Source organism: Rousettus aegyptiacus, unplaced genomic scaffold (genome assembly GCF_014176215.1).
Source record: "Rousettus aegyptiacus isolate mRouAeg1 unplaced genomic scaffold, mRouAeg1.p scaffold_m13_p_4, whole genome shotgun sequence".
NCBI classification, from domain to species: Eukaryota; Metazoa; Chordata; class Mammalia; order Chiroptera; family Pteropodidae; genus Rousettus; species Rousettus aegyptiacus.
Genome location: NW_023416307.1, coordinates 9,384,900 through 9,406,542, shown reverse-complemented (window position 1 = coordinate 9,406,542; position 21,643 = coordinate 9,384,900). Strand labels below are relative to the sequence as shown.

At 35.2% G+C, this 21,643-nt stretch overlaps 1 protein-coding gene across 1 annotated transcript in view; it reads right to left on the bottom strand.

Moving 5' to 3' along the window:
* Positions 1 to 20,754, bottom strand: part of LTN1 (listerin E3 ubiquitin protein ligase 1) — a 46,509-nt gene extending 25,755 nt beyond the window's left edge. Inside the window, exons 1-11 of the mRNA XM_016129890.2 lie at positions 20,622 to 20,754; positions 16,237 to 16,440; positions 15,691 to 15,789; positions 15,002 to 15,232; positions 12,720 to 12,772; positions 11,844 to 12,024; positions 5,194 to 5,367; positions 4,434 to 4,624; positions 3,570 to 3,705; positions 1,977 to 2,786; positions 1,578 to 1,619 (exon numbers count right to left, since the gene is read on the bottom strand). Of these exons, the coding sequence (XP_015985376.2) occupies positions 1,578 to 1,619; positions 1,977 to 2,786; positions 3,570 to 3,705; positions 4,434 to 4,624; positions 5,194 to 5,367; positions 11,844 to 12,024; positions 12,720 to 12,772; positions 15,002 to 15,232; positions 15,691 to 15,789; positions 16,237 to 16,440; positions 20,622 to 20,663 (2,163 nt within the window). The 5' untranslated portion in view covers positions 20,664 to 20,754. The remainder of the gene's footprint in view (positions 1 to 1,577; positions 1,620 to 1,976; positions 2,787 to 3,569; positions 3,706 to 4,433; positions 4,625 to 5,193; positions 5,368 to 11,843; positions 12,025 to 12,719; positions 12,773 to 15,001; positions 15,233 to 15,690; positions 15,790 to 16,236; positions 16,441 to 20,621) is intronic.
* Between the last annotated feature and the right edge of the window lie 889 nt (positions 20,755 to 21,643).

The following is a 21,643-nucleotide window of genomic DNA, read 5'->3' as shown; positions in this document are numbered from 1 at the left end:
ACTATGTATCCTTATCGTAGGTAACCAGAGCTTTTATTTTTCCCTTATCACTATTCTGGCTTTATGACCTTAGATTAATCTCTTCACCAACCTAGGCCTAGTTCCTAATTTGAAAAATAAAGATTAACCTAGAAAAATCTCTAAAGTCCTTTTCTGGATACAAAATTTAGGTTTGTTCTTAAAAAAGGTGACTTTAGGACTCCACTCATAAAGTATGAGGTGGCATAAAAATAAGAAAAAATAGAGTTTAAATGGCTATAAAATTGGCTTTCCTAATATAGTTTATCAAATAAAGCCAATCTATTTTACAGAATCCTACAGAATCCAGAAAATAAACTTCTGAATAAAATGTGTCTCGGGTTAACAAGACATGAAGTTCAACTTCTCAATGTTTTACGCTATTGACAGAGAAGATCCGACCAGTTTGAAGGCGATGGGAAGCTAGTCAGTTGTGGAAGTGTAGGAGGCAGATACCAGATGTGAACTTCCAACACTGACCGCGAAGAGAACAGCTTCCAAACACGTTTCTGAACTACATGGCAGGTGCCTTTCTAATCTGGAAATAGATACGTCAGTCTTCTCTTATCAGATTTTTAACTCCCCTTACTCTGATTCTAGCTCTATCATGCATCTGTCTCATAATTTGGCTTTACACATATCCTGACTTTAGAGAAAAAAGGCACTGGATAAGCTGATGCAAATGATGTGCCTGATAAATTATAATTCTCATTGAAAAATAGTAAATTAATATTCTGTATTTTTTTAAATAAACTATTGGGAAAAATGGGGAGTTATTGTGTAATTGGTATAGAGTTTCAGTTTCACAAGATGGAAAATTTACGGAGAGTGGCTACACAATGTGAATATACTGAAACGTACACTTAGAAATGGTTAAGAGGGTTAAATTCTGTTTTGTATTTCATACCATAATTTTTAAAGAGAAAAAATTAACTTGTAAATTAAAGAGTTATCTGTGTAAAATTTAAAAATAATACAAAAATGCTTTTAAAAAGCAGGGAGAATCTTAGGTAGCTAGTTGTAACATTGCTATACTTGGAAGTATAGCTAGTTATATCATTTACATCTTCATTACGAAAAAACCCGTAAGCCATTTTAATAACTTTTTCCAAAACTGTTGATGTTCCTTGATTCATTTTCATTAGTCAAGTGGCCATCAGATGAAGGCTGGAAGATATGAATTGGCCTATATAACTTTCCAGAGTAGGACAGACTTAACTTCCTGATGGCTCTAGCCAAAGCTAGAACCACTCAGTCCATTTCTACAGAAGAAACCTGTAACCTTAGTTTAAAAGACAGTAAAATGTTTACCTTTCCCTTTGTTACTTGCTAGGGAAGAACAGTGGATTTTCCAGAGCCTATGGTTCACTCTTCCCTGATATTCCTAACCAGAAAAATTTTACTCCAGAGACAAACACCAAATATCTTCCCAAATCACGGGAAGTTATAAGGAAATTCTCTAACACAGACACCTGACTACATACCTGTATGCGAATATGACTGGGGTTTTAATTTTTCTATGCCCATAAATACGAAAAGAAAAAAAATCCCTAAGATACCTTTTCAATGACCTGAAGAATAGAATTCCATTTCAGATCCACCTGAAAGAAGAAAGAGTTAGAATCTGTTAGAAGGAACAGTAAAACATTTTACAAGCAAACAAAGTAATCATGTAACCCCTATGAAACTAAAATTTTAGCTAGTTCAACTTTAAATAAGCATGGCCTTAAAGAACTTACCCTTTTATTACTATCAAGCTTTTGTCGTTTTAAACGTATTTACTGAACACCTACCCAGAGGTCTCACACACTTCCCAAATCATAATAAAAAATATATTGTCTTTAAATTGACATTCATAGTCAAGAAACTACCCAAAAAGCACCCCCACACAGGTCTCAACTATAATTAGTGTGCCAGTATAAACCATTATAATTTCAAAAGATTTACAACAGTAATACCTTAGTTAGATCATCCAAGACAACTTTTCTCTCTTTATTATTGTCACAGCAACGCAGGGCACTGTACAAAATGTCCACCAAGAAATCAGCATCCTTCCTTTCATCTTCATTTAGCCAACCGATCACTTTCTGGTATAAAAACTGCACTGCGGGATTCTTTTGTACAAGTTTGGCTATTTCAAGAGTTTTGGATTTGATGACAGTCTGTTTTTCATTACCTAGTAGCATTTTAAATACTTGGGATGAAGAGAAGGAACTGAGCAGAGTGGAAAGAAACCTCAGATGTTGCTCTGACTTTTGTTCATTGACATAATTAATGCTCATCTCTGCTAGTTTGCAAACCAAGTCTTCCAAAGGCTTTTTCCGTAGTGGAGATATAAAGTCCAAACCATTATGGGAGGGAGGAGGTTCAGCCATTAATTTAGAGCTTTCACTGTTCTCTCCTTCTGAGGAGACACACATTTCGTTCTCTTTATCGTTTTCAGGCATCTCGTCAGCAAACCTAACCTTACCAACTTTCTTTTTATTTGACTTCAATGAGCTCTTTGGCTTTTGAAGGACCTGTAATAGGTTAGATACGCCCAAAACAGACTTAACATCAGCTTCTGGCTCATTGATTTTCTCTATACAGATCTCTGATAGTCTCTCCCAGAAATTTAGTAGCACCTTCTCCAAGTTGGGAGCTGTTTCATCATCTTTTTCCATATCTGCTTTGGCTTCCCAAGAACTTAAAGTTTCTGCTAAATGGTCAAATAGCTGCCCATCTTGCAGTCTTGGGTCTTTGAGAACTTCATCAATAAAAGGAATCAACTAAAAGAGAAGGCGAAATACACAAATTTAGTTTTCAGGAGAAATAAAATTTAAACGAGCTATTGGTAGAACATAAATTTTCATATTTACTAAATAAAAAGACATGGATTTCCCCCCTAGAACTCTGAAAAAGTTTATCTGAAAATCATTTTCATATCATATAAGGAGCTTAATTATCTCACTGTATTTCCCCTAAATTAACTCCTTTTTATGATATAACTGATCAAGATAATTATTAACAAATAGAATTGTTCTCTGCATCTTCTGAACTTATTGAAGTTATTCCTCCCCTTTTCTTTCTAAGCCAATATTAAAGACATATAGGACCCACACAATTCAGAATACTTTTTTAAAAAAATTACAAAGAGAAGTTAACTATCCGAGACATCAACTAGGATAGGTTATACAATTTCATTAATTAATTTTCTATCATCAGAAACTATATTCCAGAACTTGTTCTCATCACTGGTTCTAAAAGACAACCACAATTATTCACTAAAAAATACTTGAGTATTTTAGAATAAGATAATTATTGCATAATTTAAACTTAATACAAAAGATCACAATAGCACCTTCTAAATTCTGTTTTGCCTTTCAACTCTCTAAAACAGTCAGGGTATGTACACCTAAGACAGACTAGTACTCAGGCATTATAGTATTATGCTAGCAACTATAAAATCTTTACAAGGAAAGCTAAGTAATAAAAACGGCAGTAAGACAGAATGAGCGTGCTTCTTCATGGTGAGTGTGGAAAGGCATTGCTGATGTTCACATTATAAATACCTGGTCATTGACGAGCATCTCTTCAATTTCTTTCTCACCTAAGTTTTGCTGCATTATAAAACGTAAGCATTCAAAAAAGGCAGATATTACTGCTGAGCACTCTGAGAAGCTGGTTTTGATTCTCTCCATTGATAGCCTAAGAAATAATAAATAACTCTGGCTTACTCTTTCATGAAAAAGAAAATAAACAACTCGGAAACACCGAAATAAAGACAAAGAAAAGATCTCATCCAAAAGAACAGGATTTTTTAAAAAAATAAAATTCTTAAAGTAAAAACTAAGAATCAAAATATGGCCTGAATAGAAAATAAACTTGAACTGAGAAAAAAAGCGTATTTTCAAAAATGTGTCGACAAAAGATAACGAATATTTATGGTCTATTCATGAACCAATCGACCAACAAATTTGAAAAAGAGAATTTTATAGTGTGAAAAAAATGTTTAAATCATTAATAAAATCAGGTATCATTTATTTATTAAGTTCAAAGAATACACTAAAATAATTTTTTTAAGTGTGCTTGAAGCAGCTATTATATAAGTTTATGAAAGTTTTAAAAACTTCACTGGTTCATTTTCTCCATATGTATTTATCAAGACACATAAAAATCGCTCATTCGAGAAATGGCCTGCTGCCATCAAAGGGCCTTACCATATTTATCTCACTTTCTGCTGCATGCTACCACAGAAGCCTTGAAAGTACCCAAGGAAAAATATTCTAATTCTCTGAAAACTTTAGAAGTGTTTAATGAACAGCAAAACAATCGGGAAATTTAAATAAGAAAGATAATAATGTATATGTCATTATACCATTTATAAAAACAAGAAAAACCTCTTGCTTTAAAGATCTAGAATTTAGATTCCTTACCCTGCAATGACAGAGGTGAGGAAATTTTTAAAGAAGTCCAGCTTTGGATCCGTAATGGACTGAGGGAGTTTGCTGATAAATGGCAGAAGATAAGGATAGATGACGGTGGCCAGACCTCGACCACCTTCCCGAACCACAGCTGACAGCTTGGGAAACACGCTTTTTCTGGCATTTACATGATGCCAACAGTCCTAAATGAAGAACATATTATAATAATAATTAGGGAGCACAAGCGTATTTTTCTCAATTAAGAGAGGAGACATATAGGTCTCAAAAATAAAAAATCAAGTATTCTACCTGAAGAAGCTAACATCTCTCACCGCCACTAAGAACTAAAACTCTGAAATTATAAGAAACTTATTATATTTAGTAATCATGTATGCCACCTACTTCCAGGATAATATTCATCATAAATAAGTATTTAACTTAAAACATTTCTAATAAAACCTTTCTAAAAGGGACAGCAATTTTAATCTTAAATATAAGATTCAGATATGGTTACTTCAATGGGTGCCATCAGATGTAAAGAATAATTGATATTGGCTAAACTGAAAGTAAAATAAAAACTCTATGCCATTTTATAGTCAGTTAAAGATTTATACCAAGGTTTAGATTATTTTATTTCCAATAAAGCATTTTTCTGGTAAGTTTTAGAAATTATAATCTGATAGACTGTCTCTCACATGATATCTAAAGAGGTTTCTGAAATACAGCTAAGACAAGTATTCCTAGATGTACTAACTGTGCCTCTCTTACATACCTCAATAGTTGTAAGAGTATAAAGTACGGCTTCCCAGAGGGCTGGGCAGACAATGGGGTCACTGTCATCAATGCTAAGTAGAACAGAGGAGCTCACTTTGGATGCTTCATCTTTCATCAGCCGTGGAATACGCTGGCAGAAAGCAGAAACTAACTCAAAAAAAGCAGAGCGGATCTAAAAGAAAAAACAAAAAGCTAAATTAAATGAAAGCCTAGTAGGACTATGATAAGCTTTTATTTCTAGTAATGGCAGATAGGTTATTCATACTGACTCGGCACCCCGCTCAATAAAACTCAGAAAGTGAAAGCAGAAAGAATTCAACTTTCTGTTTCTTTGGCTGCAGCAAACATAAATCCTCTCTAGTGGCAGGAGTCTTCACCGAGGGCCTCAAATTATTCTTATGAATATTCTAGCCAGTTAAATATAGCCAAACAAAAAACAAGATACTATGAGCCACTATTAGCAGAAACCAAAGATAACAGAGATCTGACACTTTAAATCTTAGAATTATCAGTTACAAACTCCATATCAACAATGCTTATTATATTTAACGAAAGTTTAAAAATATTGGAAGAGAAAAGGATCTTAGAAAAAGTATAGCAGATCTGAAAAAGAAGCAAGCATAATTCCTAATCCAAAAATAAATAAGAGTTCAATTCATTATTTAAAAGCAGATTAAATACAGAGAAAAAAATCAATGAACTGATGATCGAGCAAAACTATCCATCAAGTAGCATGGAAAGACAAAAAGATGAAAAACACCAAAGAGTGCATAAGAAATACACAGACAAACAAAGCGAGAAGATTAGCATGTATGTAATCTGAATCCCAAAGGGAGAGAAAAGAGAGAAATGAGGCAAAGGAAATATCTGGAGAGAGAAAACAGCATTTTGTAGAACCAATGAAATATATCAATCTACAGATTCAAAAAATACAACAAATCCCAAGCAGGATACATAAAAATAAATCCACATTAAGACACATAGTACAACTACAAAAACAAAACAAAGCAAAACAAAACAAAGAAACACAGAGAAATTTTAGAAGTTGCCAGAGGAAAATAACAAACCACCTTCAAAGAAAAGACAGTAAGGCTGATAGCTGACTCTGATAGCAACAATGTAAATCGGAATACAGTGGAGGAATAATATTTTTAACAAAAATAACTACTAAAATTTAATCCTGTACCCAGTAAAATAGCTTTCAAGGATAAGAGTGAAATAAAAACATCTTCTGATAGAGAAAAAAAGATTTCACCACTAACAAACCAACACAAACAAAAATCCAAAAGATACACTCTATACAGAAGGTTAATGATCCCAGATGGAAGGTAAGAAATAAAGAAAGAAATGAAGAGCAAGCTAAGTAACAAATACATAGGTAAATCTAAGTGAAGATCGAGAGTATAATAATGTTCCCGGGATTAAAAAAAATAGACAACAGATATATTTAACCACACAAAGTATTTTATATAAAATATGCAGGAATAAAATATGCAGGAATAAAATTACCAAATAAAAGGCAGCAGAATATTTAAAAAGAAAAACATACAGCGTGACTAAGTGTCTCTTAAATGCTAGGCTGGAAAATCACATGATCATATAGAGGTATCAGAAAAAGCAATCAAGAAAATTTCAACATTCATGTATACTTGGCAAACTAAGAATAGAAAGGAAATCTTGAACTTTATGGAATCTACAGCAAGCATCATACTTACCATTGAGAGTCTACAACTACTTCCATTATAGTCAGACACAAGAAAAGGATGCCTGCTATCACCCCGTCTACTCAACACAGTACTGGATGACCCGATTCATACAAAGACACAAGGAAAAGAACTGGAAAGTAACCCAAATAACTACAATTATAGCAAAATAACAGGCTATAAAAATATTAAAAAATATCTAAAGACAATTAGAACAGAAGTTTGAAAGGGTTGTTGGATAAAAAATTAACATACAAAAGCCGAGTATTTCAATAAACCAGTACAAACAAAATAGGAAATGTAATTGGGGAAAAAAAAAAAAAAAACCCTTCACAATAGTGACAAAAACCATAATGACATGTTTGGTATGGAATATATTATACAGTATTATTCCAAGATACAAAGGGCCTAAAACAGCCCAAATAATTTTTAAAAAGAACAAAATTGGAGTTTCAAGACATACTATAAAACAATAATAATCAAAACAGTGCGGTACTGGTGTGAGGATGGACATATAGATAAATGGAACAGAATAAAGAGTCCAAAATTAAAATCTCACATCATGGTCAACTGAATTTTGACAAAGGTACCAGGGTAAGGAAACACCTTTCTTTCAACAAATGGACATCTATATAAATTAAAAAACATATAATAATTTGACTCTTGCCATTATGCCGTACAAAAATATTAACTCTAAACGGACCTCATCTATAAAGCTTTTAAAATTATAGAAAATCTTTGCAACACTGAGGTAAGCAGAGATTTCTTAGATTGAAAAATTAAAAGCAGAAACTATTTTAAAAATGAAAAACTGGACCATCAAAATTAAAACACCTACTTTCCAAAAATGAAAAGGCAAGCCACAGACTGAAGAAAACATTCATGATACTTTATCTGACAAAATACTTGTATCCAGAATCAGTAAACCACATTCACAACTCACAAAATAAAAACCAAAAACTCACTTTAAAAATGGGCAAAAGAATATGGAATAACAAGTGATCGATTAATCTTTCTAAAACAACTATAGGCTCTATGAACCAAATTCAAACAATAACCTGAGGGGACTGGAATACACATTCTGGAGGGAATCAAACTTGGAGTAAACAATCCAGAGAGACTGAGTTCCCACTTTGAGCAACTTTGCCCTGAAGGTGGCTGCAGTCACCACCACGGAGGCACGACAGCAACTACAACTCCGATAGAAAGCCTGACATCCTTCTGGCTGGAGGGACTAACAGAACCAGGCAGGATAAGGAACCTAGGGCAACCGGCTGCAAGAGAGTGACGGGGAACTCTAGAAAAAAGAGAGCCAGAGAAGGGAATCCCTATATTCTCTGTTTAAATAACCTAAATCTACAGCTGACCCTTGAACTATATACATGCACAGTGTAAATTTAAAGCAGCTTAAAGCTAAGACTCAAAAAAAAAAAAAAAAAAAAAAAAACAGAACTAAAATCTGAGACACTGCCCAGTGTAGGCCTGACAGTTTGCTATTTGGGTCTAAGTTAACTGCTTGCTAACGCAAAAACATCAACACCCTTCTTGGAGCCATACTGTATACAATTATCTAGTCTCCAAAACATAACATCCAAGGATACAATCTAAATATCTATGTCCAGGATACAATCTAAAATTTCTCAGCATGCAAACAGCCTGGAAAATGTGATTCTATTGCAAAGGATAAGGCAATTAACTATGCCAATCCTAAAATAACCCTGATGTCATTATTAGACATAGACTTTAAAGGTGCTATTATAGCTATACCCAGTGAGGCAAAGGAAAATATGACAACAATGAATGGCAAAAACAAGAAACAGATACATGTCATCATACTTTTGTCGAAATCTACTGAATGTGAGCCCTGATGTAAGTTATGGACTCTGGAGGTACTGACGTATCAGTTTAAGTTCATCAGTTGTAACGAATGTGCCCTGCTGGCGGGGGTGTTGATGATGGGGGAGTCGATGCATGTGGCAGGAGATGTATGGGAAATCTCTGTACCTTTCCTTAATTTCGCTGTGAACCTCAAACTGATCTTTAAAACAAATCTTTAAAAAGATAGAAAATTTCATTGGAGAAATAGAAAATATAAAAACCCATGTAGAAATCTGAGAAATAAAAAATAAAATATATTCAATTAAAAATGAGCAAGAGATCTGAATAAATACCTCAAAAAAAGAAGATATAAAAATGGCCAATAAGTACATTAAAAGATGTTTGACGTCGTGAGCCATCAGGGAAATGCAAATGAAAACCACAATGAAAAACTGTTTCGGTTGCAACAACTTAGCTCTGCTTTGCTAGCACAAATGCAGCCAAAGACAATACCAAAAACAATTTACAAAAACAGGTATGACAGAATTTAACCAAGGGCTATAGTTTGCCAATCCCCGATCCCAGGCCCATGAGAAGGACTTTAAACAACTGACAATATCTAAGTAAGGATATGGAACAACTTAAAATCTCACACATTGCTGATGATAATGTAAAACAGTACAACCACTTTGGAAAATATTCTGGCAGATTCCTATAAATTTAACATATGCTTCCTCTATGATCTATCAATTTGTCTCCCTACCTAGGATAAATGAAAATATATGTCTACGCAGACTATATGAAACTAAGCAATAAAAAGAAATGGAATACTGATACATGTAACAATGAAGGAATACTAAAAACATTATGCTGAGCGAAAGAAGCCAGATATGGAGTAATATATAGCTCCAATTAAAGAGAAACCTAGAAAAAATATATATATAATCTGTAGTGACAGAAAGCAGAACAACGGTTGCCTGGCATATGGGGGAGGATGATTAGCAGGAACACATGGAACCTGTTTTGGGGTGACAAAAATTTCTCATATCTTGTTATATATATAGATGAAATGTATACATCTGTCAAAACTTACAAAACCGTATGCTTAAAATGGTTACATGTTAATGTGTGTAAATTATTACTCAATGAAGTTGGCAGGTTCATCATAGCATAAGGTTCAACAACATAAAGACAGCAAATCATGCAGTGCAACCCCAATCAAAATTCCAGTTAGAATTTTGAGGAATTCAATAAATTTACTGAAACTTATATAGAAGAATAAGTTCTAAAATGACTTAGTCAATAGAAAAGACAACTAAAATAGACCCAACTGAGAAATTATTAGGAAATATCAGGTCATATTTACAGTGGTATTGGCATAAGAAACAAAGATCAATGTAGGAGAAGATTAAGAGTTTAGAGAAAAACTTCTGAACATATGTGAACTTAATGTACTAAAATGGCAGGACCATGAATCGAGAGGGAAAGAATGAAGGTCATGTTAGGAAAACTGGCTCAACAACACATGGAGAGAAATGTAACTAGATCGTTATTTGACATCATAAAAAAAAATTAGATTATTGATGGATTATAGACTTCAAAGAAAAATGAAACTGTAAAAAAATATAACTAAGATATAACTATTAAAAATATAAAAATATCTGTATGGCTTAAAAGTGGAAAAGGCCTTATACAAGACAAAAATTAGTGGTTTTGATGACAACAAAGTTAAGATTTCTTTGTAACAGAGGACAGATGAAAAGTAACAGAATGGGATACTATCTGCAATGCCTAAAAACGACAGAAGGACTAATATTTAGAATATACAGGGAAAGCCAGGAAAATTTTTTAAAAAGAGAAAACTCCTATTGCAAAAAAAAAAAAAAAAAAAAAAAGGAGATTTCAAAAGAAACACAAAAATCTAAAAAGCTTATGAAAAGATGCTAAAAAAAAGTCACTTAATTAGAGATATCATTTGAACTCCTATTAGACTGATAAAAATTAAAAAGCCGAATGATGCCTAGTCATAGCTAGAATGTAAGACAACATAGGCTTCGTCAGGCACTGACGGCTGAGTCTAGAGTAACAGAGCCATTCAGGTGAGCAATCTGCCACTATTTCAGAAAATTTAGTACGTATGCATACACTCTGACGCAGCAATTCAGAAATTGAGAGGATTTCCGAAAATAATGCTCACAGATCGGAGGATACGTGGATGAAGGTGTTCACTGCTGCATTAATTGTGAGGGTGAGGAGTTGGAGGCAAGCAGGGTGCCTATATCACCAGGGACCGAGGTGGTAAAATGGAATGGATGCAAACTTCTGAGTACAACACAGCAGTCAGAACCCATGGACCAAACATACATAAAGGAACATGGAGAATTTAAAGTATGATAGTATTTGAAAAAAATACTACATAAAAAGCAATAAACGGAATACTACTTATGTGAATTAAAAACACAGGCAAGAAGGCTATGACATGCCTAACAGAGAAAATACGTGTTAGGTAAGTTTCATTCAGGCATGACTTCTAGTGCTGTTATTGTCCATGAGTTTAATGTTAATGAACCAAAATATAGATTAAATAAAGTGTCTTTAAACAGACATAAAAAATAAGGTTATGTATTAACCAAACGACAAAAATGCTGACCAGAGACCCACAGGAACCCAATGCTTTGTTCCCCCCTCCCTAAGAGCAAAGCTTCTGTGTTTTGGGGAACTATATGGCATAATAATCATGAGTAACGGGAATCGAGCATACAAACAAGTGAATATACACTAAGCACGATTACAACGGTCCGCTGGTGGAGGTGGAGAATGGAGAGGGAGATAAGAGACAAAAGGAAAAAAATAAATACATTAAATGAGAAGAGCCTTACACATGCCAACAATTTTAAGGTGCCATCAACAGAGGAGTATGATACTTCAACTCTGAATCTGGAGTCCAAATAACTAAATTAAAAAGTGAAAACACAATAACATTCTGGCAAGAGAGGCAATTCGGTCTCCCCACAAAGATGTATTTGTATTAAACATAAACAATAAACATAAAGCGTAAACATAAGCTAACAAGATTAGGGGAAAAAAGAATCAGAGAAATGTCTTAAAATAAAAAAGATTAAGATACCTGAGGTATACTGTGTTTTCCATACTTCCAAAATTTATTCTGTGATAGAAGAGACTTAAATTTCTCTTCCAGAGACTCAAGCTCATTATCAGGTAAGAGGCAAAGCAATTTCTTTAATGCCAATAAGGAACAAGTTACCACCCGAAAGAATTTAGCTTCTCTCTCTTCCTCTGGAACAGTTCTTAATGTGAAAAGAAAATAAATACACATAAGAACCTAGTATAAGCCAAACTACATATCTGACACTTGCAGTTTAAATGTTTTCTCATTAAATATCTACCAAAGTTACTTTATTTCTATAGTCTATTGTTCCTGTGTCACACCTCCCTTCAAAATACAAACATTCACAGAATTTTAATCACATATTTTTCATATGATGCAAGGTAAAAGTAGATGAAAAGCCATGGCTTGAAATAAGTGTCCAAGTACCCTGCTCTCAGCGGCAGTTGACAGAGTGATTCCAGGGAAGGAATATCGGTGCATCTAAGATTTCTTTTCCTTGCAGACTCTTAATAGTTTGATTAGAACATAAGAATAAAAGTGATGAAACATTTTACTATTCTTTCAATAGAACTATTCATAATTCTTAACTATTTTCAACCAGACCTTAAGTTGGTTCCTGCTATGCCTATCAAAAGGTAAATATGGGAAAAATCTAAAAATATTTCTTTGTAGAAGAACCAAATATGTAGCTCTCAGAAAATTCAACTTGAATAGCAAGATGACTTGCAAGTAGAAGCATTTAAAATAGCACTATATTAAGTATTTTCAACTCTACATTTAGAATCCTTCTTTAAAATGTCACATTGAAAGTATCACCTTATTACCTATGAAACAAATTCTTAACATGAGTTATATAGATAGAATACAACTTACTGTGGGTCACTGAGTGTATCAGGTGTTTCTTTTATAATATGATCCTGCAGCACCTAGAGGGAGAAAAATTCCCACAGCCTTGAGATTTTATTAAATTGTCAGCAGTGATGAGACAGAGCATAAAACTCATTCTACCTAAAAGTTTTTTGCCCCTTCTCCACAAAAGTAGCAAAATCAAGCAGCAAAACTAAGAGGTTTGAACTGTACCTATTTTTCTTTCCCTATTAATCCCCAAGGTAGGCTGCTAATGGGGGATACTTCAAAACACCTCCAGTTTGCACCAAGAGGAATTTTCCCTTAAGTACTTCCGGCCTCTTGCTTTTTCATTCCTCTTGCACAGAAGTGGATGGAATGCGCGGTTAGTGAGTATGGGAGAGAAATCGGGCTCTGCTTCCCGCTCCACTCTTTCTGAGCGTCTCCCTGCTCACAAAAAAAAAACAGAGACTGTGCTCTGCTCCAACCAACAGGAATGTCTAAGAGTCCACTGGGAATGTCAGGTAAGTCTGGGGGTACAGTACTGGGGAAGCCAGTGTTCCAGTACCAACTTTACCAGCAAGAACAACGGCTAACACTTACCGAGCTCTCCCACATGCATTAGCTAAATTAATCCTCACGACTACTCAATGACATACTCCATTGGGTACTTCCTAACTCCCACTTTAATAGATGAGGACACAGGCACAGAAACTTGCCAAGGTCACACACTGAACTAATGGAAGAGTGGGACTGGAACTCAATGGTATGGCTGACCCAGAGCCCATCTTCTTATAGGCAGTAAATATACTGTCAATACTTCTGATAGTTTGATCTTCATTTGCCTAACTCCTCTCTAAGAAATTAACTCTGTACTTGGGAAAGTTCATACCCAGCCTCTGTAATTTTTGAGACTCCTTATCTCAAAATCCATTTCCTAAAACTCTTAAGTATCCAAACTCATGACACTTCACTCTCATAAAACTTATTACTTGATATTTAAATAAACCAATGATTCTTAACTTACAGTTGGATTAGAGAACTCCCTTTGGGGGCTTCTCTCCCTAGAAAAACAAGTTTGGGACACCCGAGAAATGAACAATGGAAGAACTACGACCCTAAATAGGGAACTAGAATGCATATGTGTGGAAGAGGTGCTGGGTGAAGAGATCAGAGAGGCAAGCAGGACCCAGGTCATGAAGGGCCCTGTTGTCAAAGATTAAAAATGTGGTTTGTAAGTATAATAGGAAACACAGGAAGGTTAACTAATTGAAAAAAAGAAAGGGAAGAAGAGAGGGACGGAGCGGAAAGGTGTTTAAATAGGATTATACACAAGGTACTATGAAAACAGAGGAATACTAAATAAAGGAATGAATGGAAGCAAATTTTTTTTTTTTTAATCCTTAATTCCCCCCTCACTCACAGTCCATCTACTTTTATTTCTTCATATAATACTAAGAAGCTTGGCCATCTGGTTTTTCCAGTCCATATATTAGGAATAGCAAAAAGGAAGGAAGAAATGAGGAAGACAGTATTAGATATAAAAGAAACTGAATGCCACAAAAGTTATGGCTGATATCAGTCTGGCAAAAGTCTTGTCCAAGTGTTGAAGACACTTTCTGATCTGTTAATGGAAGTATAGATTTGTATGGCTTTTTGAAGGGCAACTTATCAACAGCTAAAGAAATTTTAAATGTTTTTATCCTTTGCCCACAATGTGGTGACTAGAAGTTTTCTGGTAACTATCACTCCCACAGTGTATGAAGAGATCTACTTAAGAATGTTCACTAAAACAGATGTTTGTTATCATTTTTTTTTTAAATGGGGGAAAACCCTAAACATACATTTTAAAAAGTTAAATAAATTGCGATACAACCATACCAAAAAATACCAGAGGACAAAAAGAGTAAAGTAGATTTACATACATGTATTAATATGGAAATATGGGGGGGAAATGTTTAGACTTTTTTTAGATATACTCCTTTTTTAGATTATATATTATAAAACATATACCTAATTTTTTAGATATGATAAATTAAGATTTGTAAATTAAAGCTGGAAAATTTAATCCAACACGTTAATTATATGAAATTTAATACAACACGTTAATTATACGAAAAATCCAAAATGGTCAATTGTGTTAAACACAAAAGACAACCTTCCATTGGAAATATTTCATGCACTCATTCCCCACAATGACAGAAAAAAGAGCTATCATCTAAGAGAGCTGTCATTGTACTATGTCTTATAGCCCCCTTAAATATTTAAGAAAAAAAAAAGAAAGATACAGAACAGTTCCAAGAACTTACACTTGTAATTTCATCCTTACAAAATGCTATGGCTTCAGGTTGCTTGCTTGGAGGGAAAGCTGCTTCGAAGGCATCTTTTGCTGCAGATGCAGCTGGTGTATAAGTGTCACACTGAGCTATTAGCCAATAGCCCATTAAGCTTTTTAAATAAGGAGCCAAATGTTTTTTAACTTTAAGGATAAGTTTTTCAAAAGCTTGCTGTGTGGCTTCTCGAACCCGGCGGTCATGATCCTATTGAAAGTATAACATGGTGTAAAACAGCTCTAGCCCATAAAGACAAATACAGACATTTCTAGATATACTACAGGACCCATTAATAAGAATTCAACTATATTCAGAGCTTGATTAATTTTTTCCTTTCTCCTTTCTTCCAATGAGATAAGAACAACTGAGATAAGAGCCGGTGCTAGCCTTGAACAATTAAGCAATTCATCCTCATTCTTCTGCAGCAAATATACAAAGAAATTAAGCTGCCAAAATTTATTATGACTGAAAAGCACCTGGGTAATTCTGACCTAATTTTTGAAAACACAGACTCCCTCTATACTTCATACAACCCAATATTATCCAACCTGCATATAACAACAACATATTTCATAACCCTTACCAAAAGTGTCATTATGACAGTCACCATGACTTCAACCAAAAAATACACAGCATAAATAAACTAGTAAAGTCTTAGTACTTACAAGTGAAATTTTGCAGAAAATTCTTGGCCAGTAAGGAAGAACTCCTTTTACACTTTCCGTGTCTCTCTCTGTACACATGGTTCCAAATTCTTGCATAGCCTAAAAGTAAGTTATTAACATGATTAAGTACCAACAGCCATGATATTGACTATTGATTACTTATTCTGTTCTAGCAACTTAGTCTATTTTATGTGCCATAGGGGACTAATTTGAAGAGATTCTTTACAGGCTAGTATGGTAGAAGTTTTTCGGGTTTTTTTTTTTTTTTTTTTTAAAGATTCATAGATAGATACAAAAAATCCCACTTAAAATTATGGGGTCAAATTACATTCTCTAATGGGAAAGCCAAAATGGTTCAAAAAAGTGCAGAGCAACAAACTAATTCATAACCTAGAAGTAAAAAACTAAGCTTAACTCTATGTGTCAGAAAAATGTACAATTGTAAAAGAAATGATTAGTGATGATTCATTTTTCTTTACATTAAATATGCCAATGACATTTTAACAAAAGGATTAGTTTGATTATTTTTATGGAAATAAAACTTGCTTTTAATTTTGTCGTGACATCTTTCTTAGAAAGTTTCCGCAGCACCATTCGGAAATCAGAATCTACAAGACTGTCTATTTCTTCAGCTCCTTGAATAGCAGGAACATAGCCTAGGTCACTCTGAAATGTTCCAAAACCAATAAATCCAGGCACGGTGCCCTGTTCTTTGGCAAGAAGTTCTGCAGCTCGGCCACTGTTTGAAGGCTGATGAGAAAGTAGAAAGAAAAAAGTCAGCGTCCTGGAAGAGTTCAAAATTTAACTTTGAGTTCTTTACAGTAATTCCTTAATAACTCCCATGGTGGAATAAGCTTTTATTTCAGAAATTGTTTTTTCTTAGCCTAAGATATCATGTATTATAATGTTCCCCAAAGATGGGTGTTTCTGTCACTAAGAATCTATCAATAATGATCCCAAGAGCTATTGCCTAGTTTCCTAAATATCAGAAAAAAAAAATGGTTTTTAAACTGGATACAGTCTATTAGTGGCTCATTACATCAATTTAACGGGTCAGGACAGCATTTTTAAGAAATAGAAAAAAATATTTAAAACCAAAGAATGCAACATGTCTGGTAAGCCTAAGTACTACTTTATAAAATTTTAAATTTTATAAATTTGCAACTATTCTATAAATAATATGCATATACACATGTGTACTGTGTAATAATATAAAATTAACTCATAAGTGGATTATATGTTTTCATTCATCCATTCAACAAACGTTTATTAAGCAACCACCACAGGATAATAATGACAGCTGCTTCTAGACCAGGAGTTCCTTGAGGACAGATACACTCACTGCCATATACTCAAAGCCTAGCCTGAATAATCTCTTTGGGCTAAAATGGTTACAAATTACATTAATATAGACAGAGATCAATGCAGTAATCAAGATGTAAGACAAATTCTTTTGTTTTGAATCACGGTCAGTGGTTCGTTTGACTGATACACATTATAGTAGCCTCCTAGCACTAAAAGTTAAGGGATTATTTGTGACTCAGAAAGAAAATATCTGAACTGTTGAAAGAAATCAACATATCTTCTAATATGTTCAATGTCCAGAATGACATTACAACCCATCTACACTCATCTGCTTCATATGAGAATGTTCAAAAAGGGTTATTCAAATATGTCATTCAATTCGCTCATACCTAGCAAAACTGTGTATGGAAAATTCATTTGTCAAGGAATAATGTAGACTACTTTATAAACTGAAATGAGTGATCAGGAGTGAAAAATAATGGCTTGAATTACATTTTTTCAAAACAACAGCATTTAAGACTAATTTCAAAAAAAGGTTCTGTATTTTAAAACTTCATTGAAATGAACAGTATTCAGTTTGTCTTTCTCAATATTGATATACAAAAAGCTACAAAGAAAGTTAGTGAATTACAATTCTGAAAACTGAATATTATGACATTAGGACGTCTGAATTTTATCTATAATTCCATTTGTAAATACCTTTATTTTGAAACGGAATAATGAAATAGTATGAAAAACTAATTATTGCTAAAAGCTAAAAGAGCCAAGGCAGGATTCTGAACTGACCCAAATTACCAGAGCTGACAGTGATAACTAGGTGCAGAAGAAAAGGCATTTCTAGTTTTTAAAGTAACAAATTATTTTTAAATGTACTAATTGTAATACACATATAGTTACTTTTCTTATTACTTACTCTACTGTGTATGTTAAATGTTTATATCCACAGTTCAAAAATTAAGACTGTCGACTCTATTTCTAGCAGTTAATTTTCTTACACTTTATTCTTCTGTGCCTGTCTTCTAGAGGTGTTCGAGGTGGCGATCTTGCATCTACAGTTTAAATACCAAACTCAGGAACACTTAAAGGTCTTTCACCATCTGGCCTCAACCTTTCCCAGTCTTATCTTCTGCCACTCTTTTCGCCCCTCCCGATTTTGCTGCCAGTTTCAATCTAAAACTGAATTCAGGGTTCCCTGACTCTGTTATGCCCTTTCATAATTTGGTCTTTGTATTACCTTTTCTCGCCACCTGAAAACCTTTCCTTCTTTTTTATTGCCTGAAAAACGACTGATCCTTCAAAACACTCACGTTTCAACATTTGCCTCCCTCAAGTCAACCCCCATTCTTTTCTGTTCTTCCACTTTCTTTCTACTCGTCACTCTATCATAATTCATTAATATATTATAATTATTTGCTTACTTATCTGTCTTTATCATCAAGAAAAGGAAACATTTGTCTATCACATTTGAATACATGGCATTCAGATTCGAAGTCTTCTGTTGAATCAACAAGTACCACTCAAATCTCAATTCTGCAACTCCCTGGCTACATAAGCTTAAGCAAGTTAACTTCATCATTTTTAAAATGATACAACTATAGCTAAATCATTACTTGAGTTGTTGTCAAGATTAAACATGTTTTTAAACTACCATAGTAATAACTGATTCTAGCAAGAATCATCAAAGGATGTGAAATCATCAAGTGAAATTTGTGAGAACGGGATATTCCCAGTCTCGAATTACCACTCAACATACTTTTTTATTGTACGTTTTTGAACCAATAAAAAGGATACCTTAACCAAGTGATTAAACAAATATCATCAAAAATGCGGCAAACAGGCATCATGTGCCCCTTATGATGCACTGAGATACATCGTCTATGAAGCATTCCTCTCAAAAATTGTTTAACCTCAATCTAATAATAAGGAATGCACATATCTTAATTAAGCAAAACAATTAGCATAGACTCTTCCAAATTGTCCATGTCATAAAAGAACCACCAACCTCATTTTTCCAGAAGAAAAAAAAGAAAACACTGGGAAAGTATCAAGATCTAAATGATAACTAAATGAAATAAGTGATCCCTGACTATATCATGATTTTTTTAAAATGTGATATCTAAAAAAAATGTATAGAGAACATTAAGATGACTATAGAAATCTGAATACAATGCTGCATGTTATTAGATAACAGTATTACACTGAAGTTAATTTTGTCATAATCGCAGCTATGTAGAAAAAATGGCATTAATTTTAGAATATACATGATGAAGTATTAAGGAGTTAAGTGTTATAATTTCTGCAACTAATTCTCATAAGGTTCAACAAAATACATATATTTAAAGCAAGAAAGCAAATGTGACCAAATAGTAACAACTGGTGAATCCAGGTAAAGGGTATATGGGTTGCTGCTCTAATATTTTTGCAACTTTTCCTTATGTTTGGAATATTTCAAAAATAAAACGTTGAGAAAATTTTTTAAATAAAAATTTAAATGAGAACGCAAGTCAAGCACTTAGCACTATACTGGCACAAGGTAAGTTGCTAGTATTGTTGTTGATTTTATCTTCTAAAACAGATTAAATGAGAGAGCTAAGAAAAAGTAGAAATGATATCACGAGAATTGGATGTGAAACATGAAACAGCATTCTCATTAGATGTTATGGGCTGTGCCATAACAAAACTAGTACCATAAAAAATATCAGAACATCTGAAATCATGTAGGTTTAATCCACTTTTGAGTCTTTAAAAAAGTACGTCGTGGGCTTGTACTATATGTCAGTGCTTGTTCTAGGATCTGAGAATATCAGCAGCAGCAGAAACACCTGTCTTGATAGTACTTAGAGTCTAACGAAGCAAGACAGTAAATGAAGCGAGACAATTACATAGTATGTTAGAAGTCATTGGTGCAATGGAGCAAAATCAAGCAGGAAAGGAGAATAAAGTCGGGGGAGGACTACAAAGTAAAATAAGCTGATCCTGAGAGACCTCACTGAGGTATCTCGGGCAAAACTTGGAGCCACCTAACAGAGGAGCGTCCAGCCGCCTGCCAGACAAGGTCAAGGCTCGGTGAGGAGGTATGGGGTTGGAAGAAGTGGCCTAAGGAGGAGGCAGTTGAAAAGTCGGATAGAAAAAGGCGAAGGGGAGACCACGTACCATGTATACCATCGTAACGGCTTTGGCCTTTACCCCAAGGGATGTGCGGAGCCACCGCGGGTTTGTGAGCAAAACAGACATGATCCGAGTCACCCTGAGCACCCCGCTCACTTTAACTGCTTCCTACTAAACTCCCTTGTTCCCAATTCCACCATCTGTACCCTGGCCAGGTAATCTTACAGTTGAAACTGAGACTGAACCATTTCCTAACGAAAAATCTATGTGGGGGGGAAAGGGAGGTTGCTCAGGTGTGGCCGGCTCTGGCATGGAACATCTTTTCTCTTACAACTCCCCAATCTGCTAAGAGATAACCCACCCTGTCGTGGGGACGCATGCACAAGAGAGAGGTCACACTCAACACGCAAACACACTCCTTCCCGCAGCCTCGCTGCAAACATCTGTTGGCGGCGCGTGGAGCCTGGCAAGCCGCTGCGAGGCAAGGACTCCGGTCGGCTGGGCCACCTCCCACTCACCCGCAGGTTCCCCTTGGTCCGCTGCTTGTTCTTCCCGCCCATGGTCGCGGTCTGAGCCGTACTCTCAAACCGCAGCCCCTGGTTGACACTGCCGGGCCACGACTTCCGGCCCCGCTCGCCGGAAGTGTGTCCACTGGAACAGTTTTCCCCGGCCCTCCCCTTCCGCCACCCACCCCGCCTGCCCGCCGCCCCACTTCTGCTCCCGCCTGCCGCCGCGTCCTTGCCTATCTGCCGGTATGAACGTCACAATTAGAGCCGGTGCATACGTCACAATTAGAGCCACGCCTATCCGAGTGACGTCATCCCTGCCCAATAGAAACCCAAGCATTGGACTCATCGGGCCAAATCCTTCCTTCCTTCGCTTTCCCGGAGCGAGAGATGTTCCTATGTCGGCGGGAAGGGGCTTGGGAAGTGGCATAGAGAGATTTTCACGCAGGGGTTTCAGTAGAATGATATGGTGGTAGTGGGGTGATAGGAAAATGTTAGGCCTTTTCAAATGCAATCATCAACATCCTCTGAGTGTTTGTTAGAGATGCAGTGTGTCGGGCCCACTTCGGGACTATTAAATCAGATTCTGCATTTTTAGCAAGATTCCCAGGCCTTGTTAAAATTTGAGAAGTAGTGCTTTGGGTAATATTCTCTCTTTGTTTTCATATCATAAGTGTTATGTACACTTCCTGTAAAAGAGGGTAATGTGGCAGTCTATTAAAATGCGAAACGTGCAGTTCTCATACTTAATGATTTTCCTTCTGACAATCACACGAGAGATACATAAGCACAAGCTGCCGACTATTGTCCCTTCCTCACGTCCACACATACTCTTTTATACTCAACTCCATGATGGTGTGGCGCTGCAAACTATTCTTTTATTCAGCTGGCTTCCTGTTAGTTTCAGTAAACACGGTGACTAGGAGACTGAAAGACCAAAGGAAGGAGAAAATACTTTCTGCATTCTGTTAGCACCATCCTAGCAGCATCAGCAATTGCTTTAGGCAGTGATCGGATTCACTCTCCCATCATTT